General features: G+C 42.0%; 1 protein-coding gene across 1 annotated transcript in view; it reads left to right on the forward strand.

The window, feature by feature from the left end:
- The first annotated feature begins 12,847 nt into the window (after window positions 1-12,847).
- The window catches only part of ANK3 (ankyrin 3), a 302,810-nt gene continuing 296,256 nt past the window's right edge, over window positions 12,848-19,401 (forward strand). Inside the window, exon 1 of the mRNA XM_054728942.1 lies at window positions 12,848-12,961. Coding sequence (XP_054584917.1) covers window positions 12,848-12,961 — 114 coding nt within the window. The remainder of the gene's footprint in view (window positions 12,962-19,401) is intronic.

Genomic DNA, 19,401 nt, shown 5'->3' on the forward strand with positions numbered 1-19,401 from the left:
AACATCATAAGTGGGTTGAATTTTGTCAGTTGTCTGCATCTCTTGAAACAATTATATGGAAGTTTCTGTTTATTGTGATATATTGCCTTCATTGATTTTTTTTTTTCCTTTAAATGTTAAACCAAGTTAGCCTTCTTGGGATAATCCCCATTCTATTGCTATCTTTGATTGTGCTAATGTTTTCCAAATCATTTTTGCATCTATTTTTTTAAAATCTTTATAGTTGAAAGTATTATGTATGTCCCCCTTTATCCCCTATTGACCCATTCTAGCCCCTCACCCTTACCCCAGGTCTTCACTACCCTGTTATCTGTGTCCATGGTTATGCATATATGCATACAACTTCTTTCATTGATCTCTTCCCTCCCAACCTCCCCTGCCTTCCTACTGAGAATCCCACAGTCTGTCCATGCTTCTATGTCTCTGGACCCATTTTCTATGTCAGTTTTTGTTCATTAAATTCCACATATGAGTGAGATCGTGTGATACTTGTCTTTCTCAGATTGGCTTATTTGCTTAGCATAATACTCTCCAGGTCCCTCAAAGGGTAAGAGATCCTTCTTTTTTACTGCTGCATAGTATTCCATGGTGTAAATGTACCACAGCTTTTTTATCCACTCATCTACTGGTGGGCACATGAGTTGTTTCCAGATCTTAGCTACTGTATATTGTGCTGCGATGAACATAGGGGTGCATACATTCTTTCTGATTGGTATTTTGGGTTTCTTAGGATATATTTCTAGAAGTGGGATGGCTGGGTCAAATGGCAGTTCATATTTAATTTTTTGAGGAAACTCCATACTGTTCTCCACAGTAGCTGCACCAGTCTGCATTCCCACCAGCAGTGTACTAGGGTTCCCTTTTCTCCACATTCTCGCCAGCACTTGTCATTTGTTGATTGGTTGATGGTAGCCATTCTGACAGGTGTGAGGTGATACCTCTTTGTCATTTTAATTTGCATCTCTCTGATGATCAGTGACTTTGAGCATCTTTTCATATGTCTCTTGGCCATCTGTATGCTCACTTTGGAGAAGTATCTGTTTAGGTCCTTTGCCCATTTTTTATTGTATTTTTTTGTCTTCCTTTTGTTAAGTTGTATGAGTTCCGTATATATTTTGGATATTAACCCTGTATCTGATGTATCATTGCCAAATATGTTTTCCCATACAGTGGGCTCCCTTTTCATTTTGTTGATGGTTTCTTTTGCCGTGCAGAAGCTTTTTATTTTGATGTAGTCCCATTTGATTATTTTCTCCTTAGTTTCATTTGCTGTGGAGAGATATACCTGCATTTGCATCTATGTTGGTGAGAAAGATCATTCTGTATCTTTTTGTTCTTAATTTCTTTGTTAGGTTTTGGTATTAAGGTTATGCTGTCCTCATAAAATATGTTGAAGTGTCCCTAATTCCTCTCATTTTCTAAGGGAGTCGGTGTACTATTGATATTTCTTCCCTAAATATTTGCTATAACTTACCAGTGGAAACAAATAGTGTGAAGTATCCCTTGTGGGATTGGTTTATGATTTCAATTTAAAACAAAACAAAACATGGGCTCTTAAGATTTTTCTTTTTATCTTGTATCAGTTTTGGCAAGTTGCATTTATTGCCATAAAGTCATTTTTAATATTTACTTATATTTTTACTATCTGTAGGCTTTGTAGTAATAGTCCCTCTTTTATTCCTAGTATCTATAATTTGAACTACTTGTTATTTGTGCTGTGTAACAAACTACCCCAAACTTAGTGACTTAAAATAATAACCATTTATCTAGCTGTGGGTAGGCCATCCGGGCTGAGAGCAGCAAGGCAGGTTCACACAGGGATCTCTGATCAGCTGCCACTCTGCTAGGTGGCTCTGCTTCTGGAGCTATGGATGGTTGTTAGCTGGAGCAATGGGGATAATGGGTCACATGTCTCTGTTCATCTATCAAACTAACCCAGCTGTTCACATGGTGGCTCAGCAGAGTTCCTAGAGAGAACGAACGTTTGCAAATCTTCTTGAGGTCTAGACTTAGGACTAGCAAAAAATTATTAATTTTTCCACTCTTTGGACCAAAGTAGGTCATAAGAACAACCCACATTTATAGCATGGAAAAAGAGAATCCCACCAATCCCAAATGAGTGTGGATGTGAGGCAAGGGAGAGTTAGCACCACTTTGAAATCTACAATATATTAAAGCGTAATATTGTAGACCAGTTGTTATGAATTGGTAATTTAGTGTAATTCTGGTCTTATCAATATTGTGATACAATAGTAATAGTCTTCATGCTTCTATCTGGATTTTAAAGAATATGAAGCTTTTTGGTGTCTCATCAAAAGCAACACCATTTCTCCTATTAATACTTAAAAGATTTTGACTTTTTATGTATCTACACAACTACAAACTGATAAAGATTCAAGCTGTTTTCTTGATCTGTAATACTTTTAAGAATCCAAAATGTAGCACTATAAATATTATCATTAATATATTGATATTGGACTTATAAAACAGCTTGATTCCTAAATAATTCTCAGCTGTGGATAAATTGTAGATAAAATAAAAGGCACACAATTTACCTTAGCATCGGTAATTTAATATATTTAATAATAAAAAATAAATATATTTACCTAGGTTTCTTGTCCTGTCAACAGAACAATTTTTGGATACAGAAAATATAAGTAGAGTTGGGAATGGAATAATAGAATGCCATTTAATTTTACCAATCATTGATATATATTTAAGCCTAACCATTAAGTAAACTTGGTTTCACCTTTCTGGAAATCTATCTTGAGAAGTTTATCCTAAATTATGGTTCTATGAACTCATCTGGTGATAAGAGTTGTTATTCATAGTATTGTTTTTCTCATGGAAATATTAGAGGCAATCTACATGTCTAATAGAAGGAAATTGGTTTCAAAATATCTATAATAATAAAAGCGCAATATGCTAATTAGACCAGACATCCTTCTGGACCACCTTCTGGGCGAAGCTGGGGCTACGAGGGAAGCCCGGGTCCTGGGTGCTGGTGGCGGAAGGGAAACCCAAGTGCTGGAGGGAAGACTGAGTCCCAGGTGCCAGAGGGAAGCTGGTGCTGGCAGTGGGGGGGATGGGAGGGAAAGGAAGGCCGAGTCCTGCACGAATTTTGTGCATTGGGCCTCTAGTATGGTATATTTATTGTACAGAATATTATAGAACCATTTAAAAGTTATAAAAGAGTATTTAGTGACGTGCAAGGATGTTCTTTATATGTAGTTAATATATATATTTTAAAAGCATATTGTGATGCTTCCAATATGATTATATTTTTGGTAAAATAGTTACACACAAATACATGTATGCATAAAGAAAGGCTTGGAGGAATATACAACAAAAGTGTTAATGGAGGTTATTTTTGAATGGTAGCAATAATTTTTTTTCCATTTGACATATAACATTCATTTTAGATATACAACATAATGATTTGATATGTATATATATTGCAGATGATTACCACAATAAGTTTTGTTAACATCTATCACCTCTCATAGTTATTTTATTTGTGTGATGAGAATTTTTAAGATCTACTCTCTTAGCAATTTTCAAATAAATTATAAAGTCATATTCACTTTAATCACCATGCTGTACCTTACATACCCATAACTTATTTATCTTGCAACTAGAAGTTTGGATCACCTTTACCCATTTCACCAATATGGTCTTTATTTTCCTGTTTTTGACCCATAGCACAGAAAAAATAAATAAAAACTACTTTTAAAAAAGCCCTAAACAGCCCTAGCTGGTTTGGCTCAGTGTATACGTAGAGTGTCGGCCAGTGGACTCAAGGGTCCCGGGTTCGATTCTGGTCAAGGGCACATGCCCGGGTTGTGGGCTTGGTCCCCAGTAGGGAGTGTGCAGGAGGCAGCCAATCAATGATTCCCTCTCATCATTGATGTTTCTATCACTCTCTTCCTCTCCCTTCCTCTCTGAAATAAATAAATAAATATGTGTGTGTGTGTGTGTGTATATATATATATATATATATATATATATATATTAAAAAGCCCAAAACAGTCACAATTTTCAGAATTATTTCTATTTTTTAAAATATATTTTTATTGATTTTAGAGAGAGATAGGGAGAAGGAGAGAGAGATAGAAACATCAATGATGAGAGAGAATCATTGATTGGCTGCCTCCTGCATGCCCCCTACCAGGAATTGAGCCCGAAACCCAGGCATGTGCTCTGACCTGGAATCAAACCATGATCCCCTAATTCATGGGTCACCACAACCATTGAACCACACTGGCTAGGCAGAATTATTTATATTTTTATTGCTACTCTCTAAATAATAGGTATCAAAACTTTATCAATTCTATAAAGTTAAAACTCTAGATGATCTGTTTTTGATAAGACAAGTTTTATTGCAATCCTAATAGAAGATGACCTTACAAAATGCAATAGTTACATTAGGAATTTTGGTTTTGCTGTTAACATGCACAGGAACTTATAAAGACTGGGGAAAATCTTTTCTAACAATCATCAGGTTTTTATTTTTAAAAGTAAAAAAGAGAGTTTACAAGAAAAGTTTGAGACATCTAAAACTATTGGTTGGAAGCAGAATTAGCTTTCCTATTTTTATAACTTGAGTATTCAAAGGAGCTTAAAAAATAAGTTGGCTGGAAAATTATTGTTAAAAATAGACACAGGTATTTCATCTGTGTAAGAGTGCTAGCCAGAATTCTGTGGTGGTGTTGCCAGTATATATAACTGATGAGTTCACTAACTGGGTAACATACATTTCACACCTGTTATTAATCCCACAGTTATCACTATTATCGCTGGTGGAATATAGAATTTGGCCAAATTTTACTGGATTTTAGTACCATGGCTGAAAAACAAAACTCTGTATTTGAAGTTTTGATGTATATTTTATTCTCGGTAAATAGACCGAGCCAGTTTCCATCTAAGAAATGGTTAATGTAATTTGCAATCTGTAATGCACATACATGTCTATAAGAGGCATTGAAACTTCCTGGGCCCCAAATTCAATTTGATTTAAATGAAACATACAATGGAGAGAATTTTTAATGTGGGGCAAAAGATTGTAAAATCACCACAACTGCTGAATAGATCACAATTTTTGTTTCCTATTGATTGATTTGATTGGTTTCCTGCAGGTAGGCATAAATCTTGGCTGGCTGTGCAGAGCTGAGCGAGTGGTTTGTTCCTTGGGTGGGAGGCAGGACTGGGGAAGATTCAGCACACCTCGGTAACTATAGCAGCCCCGCGCCTGCAGTGCATGGTGCAGGCAGCCTTTTCCATGTCAACACCTGCTCATTAGGAACCGGACCAAGACTCCCAAAGAGCTCTCAGATGGCCCAAATTTTGTATCGCTGCCAACCTGCACTAGAATTTAATAACAACCTTGAGGTGAAACTTGGGCCTTTTCTCGTTGCTAATCCTCAAAGCCATCTGGCCTGTCCCTTTCTCTGATTTGTAGTTGAGTATATGTGTGTGGGGGCGGGGGGGGGGGGGGGGCGGAAAACGGAGCAAACTGATCTTACATTTCCTAAAGGACAGCCACCTCCTTCAGAGCAGATAGTTTCTTTTAGAGACCTAAGCTTGTTCTTCCCAGAGCATCCACATCTTTAATTGCCAGATAACTGTTTGAAATTTGCACCATTCTTTCACTATTGACAAACCTCCAAGTTTAGTTCTTTTAATAAAATAATGCCCAAAGGGAGCATGTGAGTCTGTAATCATAATTGAGATATTTTTTTAAAGGTTATGCATTTTCTGTTTAATTTCCATTAGGGTTAGTACAGGGTTAGAAATATGGGAGATACTCCATAAATATTTATTTATCCCTGTGCCTTGCTCTACAAAGGCATGGAAGTAATCTAGTAGGACATATGTAGAGTAGAATAGTAAATTACAATATAGAGCAAGAACTTCTGTCCTGTCCCCACCCCAGGGGAGGAAATAGAACACAGTGAACCAGATGTTCTGCGCATTGCATAAGAATATCTTGTTTATGGTCCTATTGGGTGGGGGCTCACTCCAAGACAGATGCCAGTCGAATGGAATCGCATACGGAATCAGCTGCACTACTTAACATTGGTCTTACTCACTGTCACTCTACTGAGCACTTGTTGAATTTAGGTGTCTTAAGTACGTACGTGTGCTACTTTAATAAATATAAGAACATAGCTCCGGATGGGTAGCTCAGTTGGTTAGAGTGTCTTCCCAACATGCAAAGGTTGTGATTTCAACTCCCGGTCAGGGCACATAACAAGCATCAACCAATGAATGCATAAATAAGTGGAACAACAAATGGATGTTTCTCTTTTTCCCTTCCTCTCTCTTTGTAAAAAAATCAATAAATAAAAATAACTAAGTATATAAATGAACACATTTAGTGAAATAGCAAATCTATATTATTTTATAGAATGTGATGTTTGGTATGAAACGGGACTTATCTCCAGAAGATACATAGAAAAATGTATTTCGCTACTTGGTGGACATACTCCATCAATCTTTTGGAAGAGTTATCTATTGTTTATCGAGCACATTGTTTGAGAATCACTCACACTCACTGCCAGCCACTGTAATCAGTGTCTTGGTTTTGAAGGCTATTTTGGGGGAATTACTACCCGAATAGAATGGGAAGCTCAACTCAATTGGCTGGTCACTCTCTCTATTTACTTTTCTTGGAAAATCTAAAAATGGAAAGAAGCAGTGTCCATGAGCCATTGTTCCCCATCTAGTCACTTTCTGTTGTCGTACTGCTTGATGTTCTGCGTAACACTTGTTCCTACCTGACATTATCCTCTTTCCTTACTGTTCATTTACTTACTCCCCGCGATTTCTACCCAGAAGATTGGAAGCTGCAGAAACTGGGGCCTTGTCCGTCTTATTCACCACTGTCTCACCAGCGCCCATCAAGTGCCTGGGCGGTAAACGGAAGTCCATATGATCTGTTCGGTGCACGAGCAGTTGGCCAGGTGGACTCGATTATGAGGGGTTGAGCTGTGACAGTGTAAATGCTATGGATGGGGAAGAAAGACTTCATACCTGACCTAGAAGCACTGAGTGGGTGCTGACCACTTCCTTCTGTCTCATATGCGCCCACCCCTGCTTCCTTAGCACCTGTACATGTGTCGTAATTGTTGATTTACTTGTCTCTCTGTCCCCTTGATTACTTGAGGGCAGGGACCAAGTCTCATGTCCCAGGTACTGAGCATGGTGACCAGCCGAGCGAGTGAGCTCATGCCATGAGTGTGTGAAGGCTGCTTTTGGAGCAAGGAGCCTGAGAACATGCTTCCTTTTTGTGCTTCGCCTTTTCCCATAGGAAGCATAATGACTGGCCACGTGGCTTCCAGTGCTTGTTTGCAGAAGTATCTACCTTCAGGAAGATCATTTCTGGAAAGTTAGGCTTTCTATTTGTTAATATAAACTGTTTATATACACTGGCATTGTCCGGTGGAAATAGAACGTAAGCCACGCATATTTCAAATTTCTAATAGCCACATTTAAAGTTTTTAAAAAGTGAAGTTAATGTATTTTATTTAACTTCATGTCTCCAAAATATTCTCATTTTAGCATGAGTCAGTATGTACAATTATTACTGAGATATTTTACATTGCATTTTGCATAGTCCTAAAATCTAGTGTGTATTTTATATCTCAGTTGGGATGCTAAATTATCATGGGAAATGCTGAATCTGTATTTTGTTTCACAAAATTTAAGTTTGAAAAAAATTGATTCACAAATCCAAATTGCTCCAAACACACGTTAATGTGTTTCTGTGTCTCAACCGTGTCTGTGTTTGACTTGAAAATTTTAAATGAAGTGAAATTAACAACTCATGTCTGCAGCCGCAGGGTCACATTTCAGTGCCCAATACTAGCTCGGTGTGGCCGGTGGCTATTGTGTTAACCAGCACAGATTCTAAGCTCCTTGTTAAGTAACCCTTTCCTCCACGTCTTCCTTCATTTCCGAGCACCCACAACCTTCTACCACCTCACATGCCAGCATTTTGGACTCATGGGAGGGTGTCTTCGAAGGCATCTGTCCAGCTCCCTCCTCCTATAGGATCGGGGCCCAGACAAGAAGTGGCTTGTCCAGTACGTTTCATCTGCCCACCACTTAGGTGCAGGCTTTGCTCCCAGTGCTCTGCTTGGCATGTTGGGTCAGACAGTGCAGGAGGTGCTTTGGGGGGTCTTCCCTGTGTGGTGAATGAGCCCCCTTCTTTCTGTTGGCGAATGTGAGAGTGCTAGACCTTCGGGAAGCTCTCCCGTGTGCCTGTCCCCAGGCGCTCATGTGAGGTCGCAGCAGCAGCTGGCAGCTGCAGCCACCTGGCTCTCCAGTGCTGAGGTCAGGCCGGTCAGTTGGACAGACAGCCTGCTCCAGGAATGGAGGACAGACCCCGTGCTGCGGCAGCTGGAACCGAGGCCAGTGCCTACTTATCCAAAGGTGCCACCCTCCGAGGAACGTGGGAAGGACCACGAGTCCCTCAGTGTTTTCTGGTCACAGCCCCCCTCCCCTTTTTTAAGGACTTCATTTGTCTCCTCTGAAGGTGAAGAATAATACATGCCTATGGACTGAGAATTTCCCAAGGGTCTGTCTGTCACTTGTAACCATTGGCAGTGTTTCCTGTCTGTTCCCCATGTGTTCAGAAGCTGCTCAGGTTCGCTCAGCATCCTCTGTATCTCGGATGCCAACGTTAATGAAGTGACGATGGATCCATTTTTTCTTTGTGAAGGAAAAATATTGTGACTGTCTCCTATGGCGAGGCTGCTCTGCTTCTGGGAAAGGGAAGTGGGTGCAGCACAAGGTAGTTTCCCTCCATCAAAACAGGCACTTTGCTCATTACCCAGAGCGGGGCGGGGGCGGGAAGGTGTGGCCTCCCTGGCAGGCGGGAATCATTTCTCTTTCTCCGATCTTGCCTGCTTCTCATCCTCCATTCATCTGTGTATTCCCCATTTTCCGCTCCCCTGCGTCGCCATGTAATATCGTTTCAAAGTGCAGAGCTCCTGTCACTTTAAAATTACCAAGTGGCAGAGCCATCTCCATAGAAGTCACCTCTCCTTGTTTGTGTGTCCGCTCAGCTCAACAATGTGGAGACACAATTTAAAACAGCAACCAAGAGTAGTCAAGTTATTAATTGGCTCAAGTCAGAGTCACAGTTTGATTTAAGGTCCTGACAAGGTGTATGTTAAATCGAGGGGGCACGTTTCCCTGGCTGTTGTCTCTAAAGTTTGTAAAACATCCCAGTGAATTGATTTAGTCTGATTTCAGTGGAATATTTAGTCACAATTTTTTTGATTTCTGGATTAGAAAGTATTTGCGGTGTAAACATTACTGTAGATGCCAAATGGGGAAGTGATTTTTATTTTTATTTTTTTGGGACTAGTTTCATGCTGTAATAATGCACAGACAGGAAATATTCTAAATGAAACTTGTTGCTTCTGCAAAGAAATCAGGAATCATTTGGGACAAACTCATAAAGAAACATTAAACAGGAGGAGTCACTGTTTGACGTCACTTCTGGTGGCAAAGGCGAGCCAGGAGAAGCCCAGGACTCGTCCGGGCTGCCGCGTGCTGGTTTTCAAATGGCGCTCACCCAGACTGCCTTCTGGAGGAAGGGCCAGGGGGCCAGGACACCACTGTCTCAATCCAGCCACGCAGCTCGGCTGCTACCTTTATCCTAACTGCCTTTCCTGTAGGACTTATCCAAGAAAAATGTCTGCAGCCAGCAAAAGTTTGAAAGATCACTCTTTTAAATTATTTTGAAAGGATTGCTTCAGAATTCTTGAACCTGGAACTTTTTTAAAACAATACCAGAACAGATTGTTTTTCCTTAACTTTCAACAGCTTTGACACTCCATGCATAGCCATCGGCTTCCTAGGTAAGTCCTGCCCATTACACCCTCAAGGCTAATGCCAGGGGTAGGACTTGGAGAGTCCCCTGTGGAGGGGTGACCATTGGACCCTTGAGCCTTGCTTCAGATGGGGTGCTTGCTATAATGCCATTTCTGTTGCTTCTCCTCCTTGCTGTCAGAGACCTACCTGCTGCTTGCTCAGCGACAGCTGGACAGTCATTTTTACTTTGAAGATTCACTCTAATTCTGTAATTTCCCAGGAGAGAATGGACTCTTGAGGCTTAAGTGGGAAAGTTTTATAAATCTTCAACCAAACAGTAACGTGTTTAAAGGCTCTTTATATGGTTCAGTTTCAGCTATTATAAGGACCTGCTTACGAGAATTATTGGCAGAACTGTCAATTCAGTTTGGAAGGGAAAATATTTGTGGCTCTCTTGCATAAATGTCTTTGTGTGAGAATAAGTATGCAGGGAGCTTGAGAGTTACCTGTCAGGGCGCACACTGGGTAAGAAGAAAGGCACTACTAAGACCCTAGTAACATCACAATCACAATCCTGGACCCACAGGACTGCCTCCTTTGGCAAGGTCACTCTTAGAAGTTCTTCTGGCTTAAACATGGAGGACAAATGCCCACATTTTCTGTAAGAAAGAAAATCTAAACAAGATTAAATTAGATGGTCAACCACTTACTGACATACTGCAAAATCCAAAAAAAAAAAAATCGTATTATGATAGCTTAAAATTGGCGATGGATTCTCAACTTTTGAACATTCTGGGGAGGCAAAGAATTATTCTAGGGAGAAGTGTGTTGAAAAATACCTGTGGCCCGTTTTTCTAGTTTCCAGCTACACTCTGGCTGGTAGAGGTCAATGGGAAAGTATAGCTTTGCCAGCCGCAGGTGGACAAGTTAACCTTGATCAGGCATACTTATAAACATATTTTAAAGTATCATTAGTGTCTATAAAGGAAGAAAAAAGAAGTTCCAGAGCCAGTGGGAAACCAGCCAGGTTTTCAGCTGGCTGTCCTCTTCAAGTTGCTGAGAATAAGGAATGAAATTGGATGAATGTTCCTCAAAAGTACAGGATGATTTTTATATAGGATAAAAGCATACCAAAGTTCTAATTTTTTTGTTCTTTTCTCCATCCTATTACTCTTATAATTAAAACATCCTGGTAGAAAAACTTATTTTTGCTATGAAGATCCCAATATGGTTTGTTGCTTTCGGATCTGAGTTTCATTTAATTCCACACCTTCATTTCCCCCTCCTTTTGTCCGGCGATGGTTTCATAGGCAATGAGAACCTTTCTGGAACCTTTCTTCCTGAAGAGAGTTTCTGGGGGGAAGTAAGTACAGGAGCACCAGTGCACACAGTAGGCCCTCAGGAACTATTTGACCAGAGTGGTTTTCATGTGGGTCACAGTGAGGCCGAGAGGAGAGTGCAGTCCACTTGTAGTGGGACTGGGATGGCCATGGGCCCCATACCTTTCCCTTCCTTCCCCTCTCGCTGCCTGGCAGAGATTGTGAACCCCCTTATGAGGGGAAGTACCTTCCAAATCACAAGTACAGTGTGCAGTAGTTTGTGGGGCTCCTTGTGAAGCCGGTGAACAGCAGCTTCAGAGAAGCCCCCACATCCTCACAGGACACCTTTGGACTTTTTGCTCTGGCCTCACACCCTGCATCAGTCAGCCCTGCAGAGTCGAATGCACTGATTCCCAAAGTTCTGGACTTTGGGCATTGGAAGCATATTTTTCAACATAATCATCATCTTTTTTTATTCTGCTCATTTTCTCAGGGAATGTAGGGCTTCTTATCAGAACCCAAATATAGGTCCAGTCTGATATTTCAGCTATTTCTCGCTAAAGCCATGTGAATCCTGCGTGTGTGTGTGTGTGTGTGTGTGTGTGTAAATATTCCTGACTTATTAAATTTCTTCCAGTGCGTGCAGCCTAGCAGAAGATACCCCAGCAGGCCTTGTGCATTGCTGCTGCTTCACTTCACATCATGAATATTCAGAGGCTGCAGTCATTGAGGACTCAGGTGGCAAAAATAGTAAGGTGATTGAAGCAAACCCCAGCATGAAAGCCAATCTGCATTTCAGCGACTCAGAAACCCTGATTACAGCCCAGGTCCCCCGTCCCCTGACCCTCGGAGCCCAGGAGAGGAGAGTCCTGGGGAGCTCCTCTGAATCGGGCATCTGTTCCATACACCAACATGCGCACGTCTCTCTGTGTGATGTGTTGTAATCAGCATGTTGTTTTTAAAAGACAACAGGCCCTTCTGTAGTCCTCTCCCTCAAAATGCATGTAGGCTCACAGTTCAGCATAAAGGATGCACTGTGGAGACCAGCAATGCATGCATTGTTTTCCCCATAATGCAGTCGGGATCCCCTCCACAAAATTCCGTGTATCTTGTGAAATCTCATTTTATATATTTTGTCACCATCAGCAGTTAAGCTAAAGTAGGAACCGCTCCATTCTGCTACGGGTTAAATGATGCTCTGTGCAGATCTAGTGGTGAGGCTTAAATTGCAGCCCTGTCTCTTTCTCGCAAGATTCTAAAATAGGTTTTCAGAATCAGTGCTGGGTTTTTGCTCCTGCATGAGTGGTGACTCTTGATTTTTTCCCCCTCCGGAGAAGCATCCTTTGCAGCGTTCCCCCGTCCGAGGAATCACTTAGACACTTCCAGCTGGTGGCAGGGGACACAGCCATAATACAGCTTCCTCTGTCCCAGCTGTCTCTCCACTCCGGTCCATGCATTACAATGGCTGCACCCTCGTGGAAGGGTTCAGGTAGAGGGAGGTGTAGGATGAAGCCTGGAATCCGTCCTCTGGGTTTTTAAAGCTTCAGCGTCCACAGCATCTGGGCATTTTGAAAGTCTTCCTGCTGCTGGTGAGAGGTTTCTCTCCCGTGATGGGAAGGCTGCTGCGAGCCTGATCAGAGGTGCCTGAGGATATCACCTTTTACCAGGAAGCCCTGCCTGCTTGAGAGGATCCTTTTCAATGCATTATGGCTCATGCGGCCTCACAGCTAAAGAAAAACAGGGATTTAGAAATCAATGCGGAAGAAGAGACCGAGAAGAAAAGGAAACACCGCAAACGGTCCCGGGATCGGAAGAAAAAGGTAGCTGTGTGTGCCAGGGCACGGATCTCGCCTGGCTTCTTTCTCTTTTCATCTCTGCCCTAGCATCTGTGAGAAGCATGAAGGGCTCTTTTAGCATGCTGTGTGGAGTGTGAACTGGCTGTGTAAATGGGGAACAGATGATACAGTCCGATGGCCGACGGACGGGCAAGGCGAGGGGAGAGCCTGCCCCGTGTGGGGTGGTTGCAGTGCTGATGCGGAAGGAAGGGGTGCTCTCCCTCCTCACCGGCACCGGCATGTTCCCATGACACAGAAAGGTGTGCACGGGAGTTCCAAGTAGTTTCTTTCCAGCCCAGCCAAGGTTACATGGACTGCGGGGACTTAGGTTGGAGGGAGAGGCCGGGGAGCCAGGCTTTTACCTCTTAGAGGTCTGTCTCGGAAAGGGAGCTTTTGTGCTAGAACTGTGTCACATGTGTGTGGCTCAGGCAGATCTGTACCCTTAAGGAGGTAGCAGAAATAGTCATTTCCTGCTTTGCGTTTGTTCTTTTTTTTTTTTCCTCCTTCCCTTTTCTTCCCTTCTGCCTCTTATTGCTATGTGGTGCTTTTCGTCAGGTTGTGCAATGAAAAGAAACTGCTAGAAATAACTTTCTTTTGTTAAAACCATAGAGGCTTGTTTTTTTTCTCTCTCTGCCGGGTGAGAGTGATCAACTTGAATGTAGGAATTCCCGTGACATGGCAGGGCCTGGCGCCCTTCAACACTGATTGCTTTCAATCAAAGCCTGGGCATTGATCATCGCCTACCGATATTCTCATGCAGGGCAAAAATATAGCCATCTTCTAGGTCAGTGGTGTTTGATTACTGAGTGGTGGCTGTGCCCTTAAATATGACTCCTAGCTACCGGCCCGGGGGAGAGGCCCCACAGCAATTTTCTTCCCTGGCAATGAATAAAAATTGATGAAAACTCTGTGGTCTGCATACAGAAGTGGGATCATAAACCATTTTTATGTCTCTTTGTGAGAATTCCCGAGGGAAAGATAATCTTCATTTGCTCCGAGCAGCGATGCGTGTGCTTTCTAAATGACATGCAGATTTCATCCACCCCATGAGCCTCTCCTCGGGGTGGGGGATGGATGGGGGGGGGGCAGCCAGGAGCATTTTTGGTGCCTTTGCTATTTTCTTGGGAGTTGGGTTCTGTAGAGGACACCCCTGCCTTTTGTTCCATGGCGGACTTCGCGAGACTGAGTCTGGAGGGCTGCAGTTGCTCTGCCGCAAGATGATGAATTTAGGTAGTTCCCACTTCAGTGTTCTTGTCAATAAACTTCTTGAACACATTTCACAGAGGTGCAAACTTAGGTCAGGAAATTCTCTGCAGGCATATTTCAAAGCCTCGTACAGTGGGGGCTGTTATGAAATTGCCAGGTTTTGCTAGGTTCTGGCCTAATTGTGTTGCCTTGGGTTTGTCTGTGGGTAGGTCACTTCGACTGCCCCCCCTCCACACACCTGTGCCCACCCCCATCATGATAAACTGGCTTGTGAGAAACGTGGGGAAAGGTACATCTGTTTGTGTAAGGACATGGCGTCGTCATTGCCTCTGTAAGCCGTTGGCTGAGCCAGGTGAGGTACAGCAGTTCCTACAGCGGCCCGGAGGCCCGCAGCCCCGGTGCCTGGGCCCCTGTTTGACTCGGAAGCCAATGGGACGGGAGTGAGGCAAACGGAGTTTCTGGACTCAACTGAGCTGAAGCAAATGCTTTGTGGACCAAAATGCTTTGTTAGGAGTACAACAGAGTCTGTCCGATGTCAATCTCTTAGCAACCAGAAGGGAACAGGGAGAAATATCAATATCGCTATTGTCAGTGTGCAAGCAGATTTCAGTGTTTTGTTCTCAGGAAACTCAGAGTAGATCCAAAAAGTGGATCAATCCCCATTGCTGTTGTACATGTTAATTCTTAACACAGTATAAAGTGGATATTCCCTATCAAAGCTACATGTATTAGGGGAGATTTAATAGTCATAGTCAAATGAGCTATGGATATTTCATGGACTCCTTTTTATGTACAAAGTTAAGGTAGGATTAGTTGGAAGATACAAGTATCTTCCCTAGATTCCTTTCAGCGGGATAGCATTTATGACTCTTATTCCCTACAAAGTGAATGGTTTTGATGTGGCATTTCTTTTTCCTACCTTTTTCTAGGATCATAATTAAGCCATGTGAGTTACTTTGCTTCATATTATAGGCCCCATGTCAATTGCAAAAGGTGCTTTTAAGTATTCTGTGGGTTATTATGGGAATAGATACTCTTGCTCATATGCAGAAATATCTTCTAGGAGCTTTGAATTACAGAAAAGTAATAGTGAGTATTCTCATAAAGTCACAAAATGGAAAAGTTTAGGAAAAACTTATGGAGTATCTAATTTCTAAAAGAAGACATTTGGTTCCTGGTGTCCCTGCAGTTCAGGTTTGAGTAAGCCCCAGATGAACCTTTTTTATAGCTACATGACACAGCATCATACAGTATGGGATATTACCAAGGATTATAACCAAACCATAACATATGTAACATTAGCCTAGAAGTCACATTTCAGAAGTTTTTTTAAAAACCCAGTAAGTCATACATTTGGTCTATTATGAATATTGATAACCATGAATAAGTGATTATCAGTCAAAAAAATAGGAAACTTCTAGGAATTTATAATTAGTTGAATTTTAATAATGATACGTTTTATTCTTGGCACCACAACATTACTATCAAGAAAAGGAAATCTGCCCTAGCCGGTATGGATCAGTGGGTAGAGGATTGGCCCCACAGACTGAAGGGTCCCAGGTTCGATTCCGGTCAAGGGCATATACCTCGGTTGCAGGCTCAATTTCCCGCCCTGGTCGGGGCAAGTATGGGAGGCTCTCACGTTGATGTTTCTCTCTCTCTGCCTCTCCTGCTCCCTTCCACTCTCTCTTTAAGAAATAAAAGAGAAAAAAGAAAAAAAAAAAACAATGAAAAGATATCTTCTGGTGAAGACTAAAAACAGACAAACAAAAAAGGAAATCTTCCTATTTGTTAAAAAGAAACACATCTAGGTAGATGAACGCTTAATCTTTTTATTACCAAATTATCTAGATTAAAGCAAAAAAAAAAAAAGTTACAATGAGTATCTAGCTTAAAAGTTTCTTAACTACTGCACTTACAGATCTCTCTTGCCCCCACCTTCCTATTGCTCTTCCTGTTCCTGATAGACTATTTTTCCCTTTTACTCTCCTTTCCTGGTGGGCTACTTAGGTTGGCAGCAAGGGGAGGCGTGTCAAAGGTAGGCAGATGCCTCTGGGTGTGTTAATATCGGATCCAAGCTCTCACTAAGCAGCTTGCAGAGAGGAACTCTTTGTCTCTCCTGCACCCAGCAGGGTCCAGCCAACAGGTGTTGGGCAGTAGATGGCCCAGCTACCATGAACCCATGAGCATTAGAAGTCTCTTCAGCCCCTGCCCTTCCCTTGTTGCCACTGGCTTCTGGTGCCACTTACCTACATGTTTTGCCCTCTTTACATAAACTGTGTTTCAGTAGTGAGAAGTTTTAGGAGAATTGACCTTCATTTATTCAATAAACGTTTTTATTATGTATGCATGTATGCTCGTAGGCTGCCCTGTCAAAAACAAACAAACAAACAAACTTTGAGGTAACCTAAGGAAATTTACACTAAAAAAGGAAGCATTTATGGAGTCCCCCTTTCTATATATATGACTGACACAGGGATATACTGAGATAAAATGGCAATTCTATGATTGGTGTGTCAAACTCATACAGCTATTCTGTGACAGAGCAGGAATGAATATTCATTGCTCCACTTTTTCTACAAACTTTTATTGAATGACTTCTGTGGATCAGGCATTGAATTAATTGTTGGAGACAAAGCTGAACAAGGCATGGTTATAACAGTACACTAGTTCCCTGCAGAGGGAGGAGAAAGATAAGTGCATATATTTTTAGCTCCCTACACAGAGTATGAAGAAGGAGCCACAGGAACCCACAGAAAGAATTCAACTCAGATGGGTTCAGAGGAGGTTTTGTGAAGCCTTAGAGGGAGAGTGGACAAGATAGACAAGCAGAACAGGAATCCCATTTCTAAATGATGGAAGTAGAGGGAACACTGGTGTGAGGAAAGCAAACATTGTTTTTGGAATACCTAGAACAAAGGGGACTTGAGTGTATGGCAGGAAAAAGGGCTGAAAAATAGTCAGGGGCAGGTGATTTTACAGGGTTGGGATTATCCTGCTCAAATGAGGGAGGGGCCAAAACCGACTTCACGGGGGTGGTAGGACTAGGAGATTGAATAGCTTAATGGTTTAGAAGCATCACTCAAGCACCAGTGCTGAAGACAGCATCTAGGAGAGCAGTCAGGAAGGAGTGAGGGTGATACAGGCTCAGAAATACTGAGCGTCGGAACCAGGCAAAGACTGCCAGTGGAGAGAGGGTGTCGCACACAAGAGATATTTAGGGGAAGATGCAATAGAACTTGGCAATGGCTGTATGTAGGCTGTGAGAGGGAGTGATCAGATTCTAGGGTAACTGCCAGATTCCTGGCTTGAAGCGGAATATGGAGAATTAAATTTCCTGGATTCGTGTCTTTTCTCCCAGGACATTTATTGACCACTGAAAACATACCAGGAAAGTATTTTTATTATCCCCAGGTTACAGATGAGGGAATTTAGGCATAAGCATTTAAGCTCCTCCTTCAAAGTTTCTACAGTAATCTATGGTGGAGCTGAGATGTCAATGTGAATCGCCTCTCTAGCTTGTGTTCTTAACTATGATATTATACAGTGTATGTAGTTAATGTTTTACCTTAAGAATTTATTTTTTTTTATTTTGAAAAATGAAATAAAAAATTACCAACACCAGAACTTCAGATCCTTAGAGACATGTTGCTGTAACAACCACACAGCAGTGTTAGGTGCTTGCTGTCAACCAGCAATGTGCAGAGTGCTTCCCATGGATTACCCTATTTTTTTTTTCCTCACAGTTATTTTTATGAGGCAGGTGTTATTTTCGTCCCCATTTTTCATAGCTGAAACCAAGGCTTACAGAGCATAAGTAACTTTTCTGAGGTCATACAGCCAGTAAGTGGTGGACCGAGACTTAACCTTGGGTCACTGGACTTTGGAATCTGTATTCAACGACTGGGTTTATTGTAATGCAACTCATTGCTTTCAGGATAAAAGCATTTTAAGGATTTTAGAATAGATTTCAGGAGATAAGAACTATTGAGTATTGTCTCTTAATAGAGAATCTTGGTGCTTCCTGCCTCCTGCCATTTTACAGGCTTTCCCCAGGCCTAGTTACCTAAGTACCTTGGCATCTATGATGTAAGATGCCAGGCAGGGTGAGGTTTTATACTGAGCAGCTGGGCTGTTGAGGGGGAGATGATTGTGTGGATCCATATGAGATGAAGGGAACCTACTGTTTCCTGCTCTGCCAAGCACATAGAGAAAGCAGGCTCCCCAGAGAGCTGGAGTCTATCAGCATATTTGATATCCACACTGTAATTATGTGTTTACATGTATGCCTCACCCAAGAGACTGTGAGCTCCTTGAGGGGGAGGTGGTATTATAGTCACCTACTACCACCTACTAGGGCTTGCAGAATAGGTAGATGGGTGGAAGAGAGTGGGACGAAGGGAGTGGGGGGTGGATGGATGCACAGATGAATGGACAGATGGATGGATGGATGGGAGATGCAATATAATATAATGATTAAGAATGTAGGCTATAGCTCTGGCCGGTTTGGCTCAGTGGATAGAGCATCAGCCTGCGGACTGAAGGGTCCCGGATTCAGTTCCGGTCAAGGGCACATGTCCCGGTTGTGGGCTCCATCCCCAGTGTGTGTGTGTGTGTGAGTGTGTGTGGGGGGGGGGGGTGCGGAAGGCAGCCAATCAATGATTCTCTGTTATCATTGATCTTTCTATCTCTCCCCCTCCCTTCTTTTCTGAAATCAATAAAAATATTATTTTTAAAAAAAGAATGTAGACTATAGAGTAAGATTGTGTGATTTCAGGTGCTGCATTTCACAGGTATGACCTTGGGGGAGTTATTTAAACCTCTTGGTGCCTCAGTCTTTTCACCTGCAAAGTGAATATGATAGTATGTAGCTAGCCATAGTGTTGTAATGATATTTCAATGAATTGATATTAGGACAGTGCTCGGCACAAAGTAAGAGCCATACAGTGGTGGTTGTTGCTGTTGTTGTTGATGTTCATAATGAACAGGCAAATAAACAGAAAAATGAGTGGACTCTTTCCAACCTCAGCCTTCAGGAATTGTGCCAACAAGTCACTGAAGCCAGGCTGGTAAGTGCCCTAGGAGTATATCCGGCTGCTGCCCTGTCTCCACCCTTCACCATTTGGAAGAGGATGGATGCGAAGAGGCTTAGTTCACTCATAGGAATGGCTGTAAACCTTCATCCTTTGATGTTCTATGATATTTAGATATAGGAAAGC

Source organism: Eptesicus fuscus, chromosome 17 (assembly GCF_027574615.1).
Source record: "Eptesicus fuscus isolate TK198812 chromosome 17, DD_ASM_mEF_20220401, whole genome shotgun sequence".
Taxonomy (NCBI): Eukaryota; Metazoa; Chordata; class Mammalia; order Chiroptera; family Vespertilionidae; genus Eptesicus; species Eptesicus fuscus.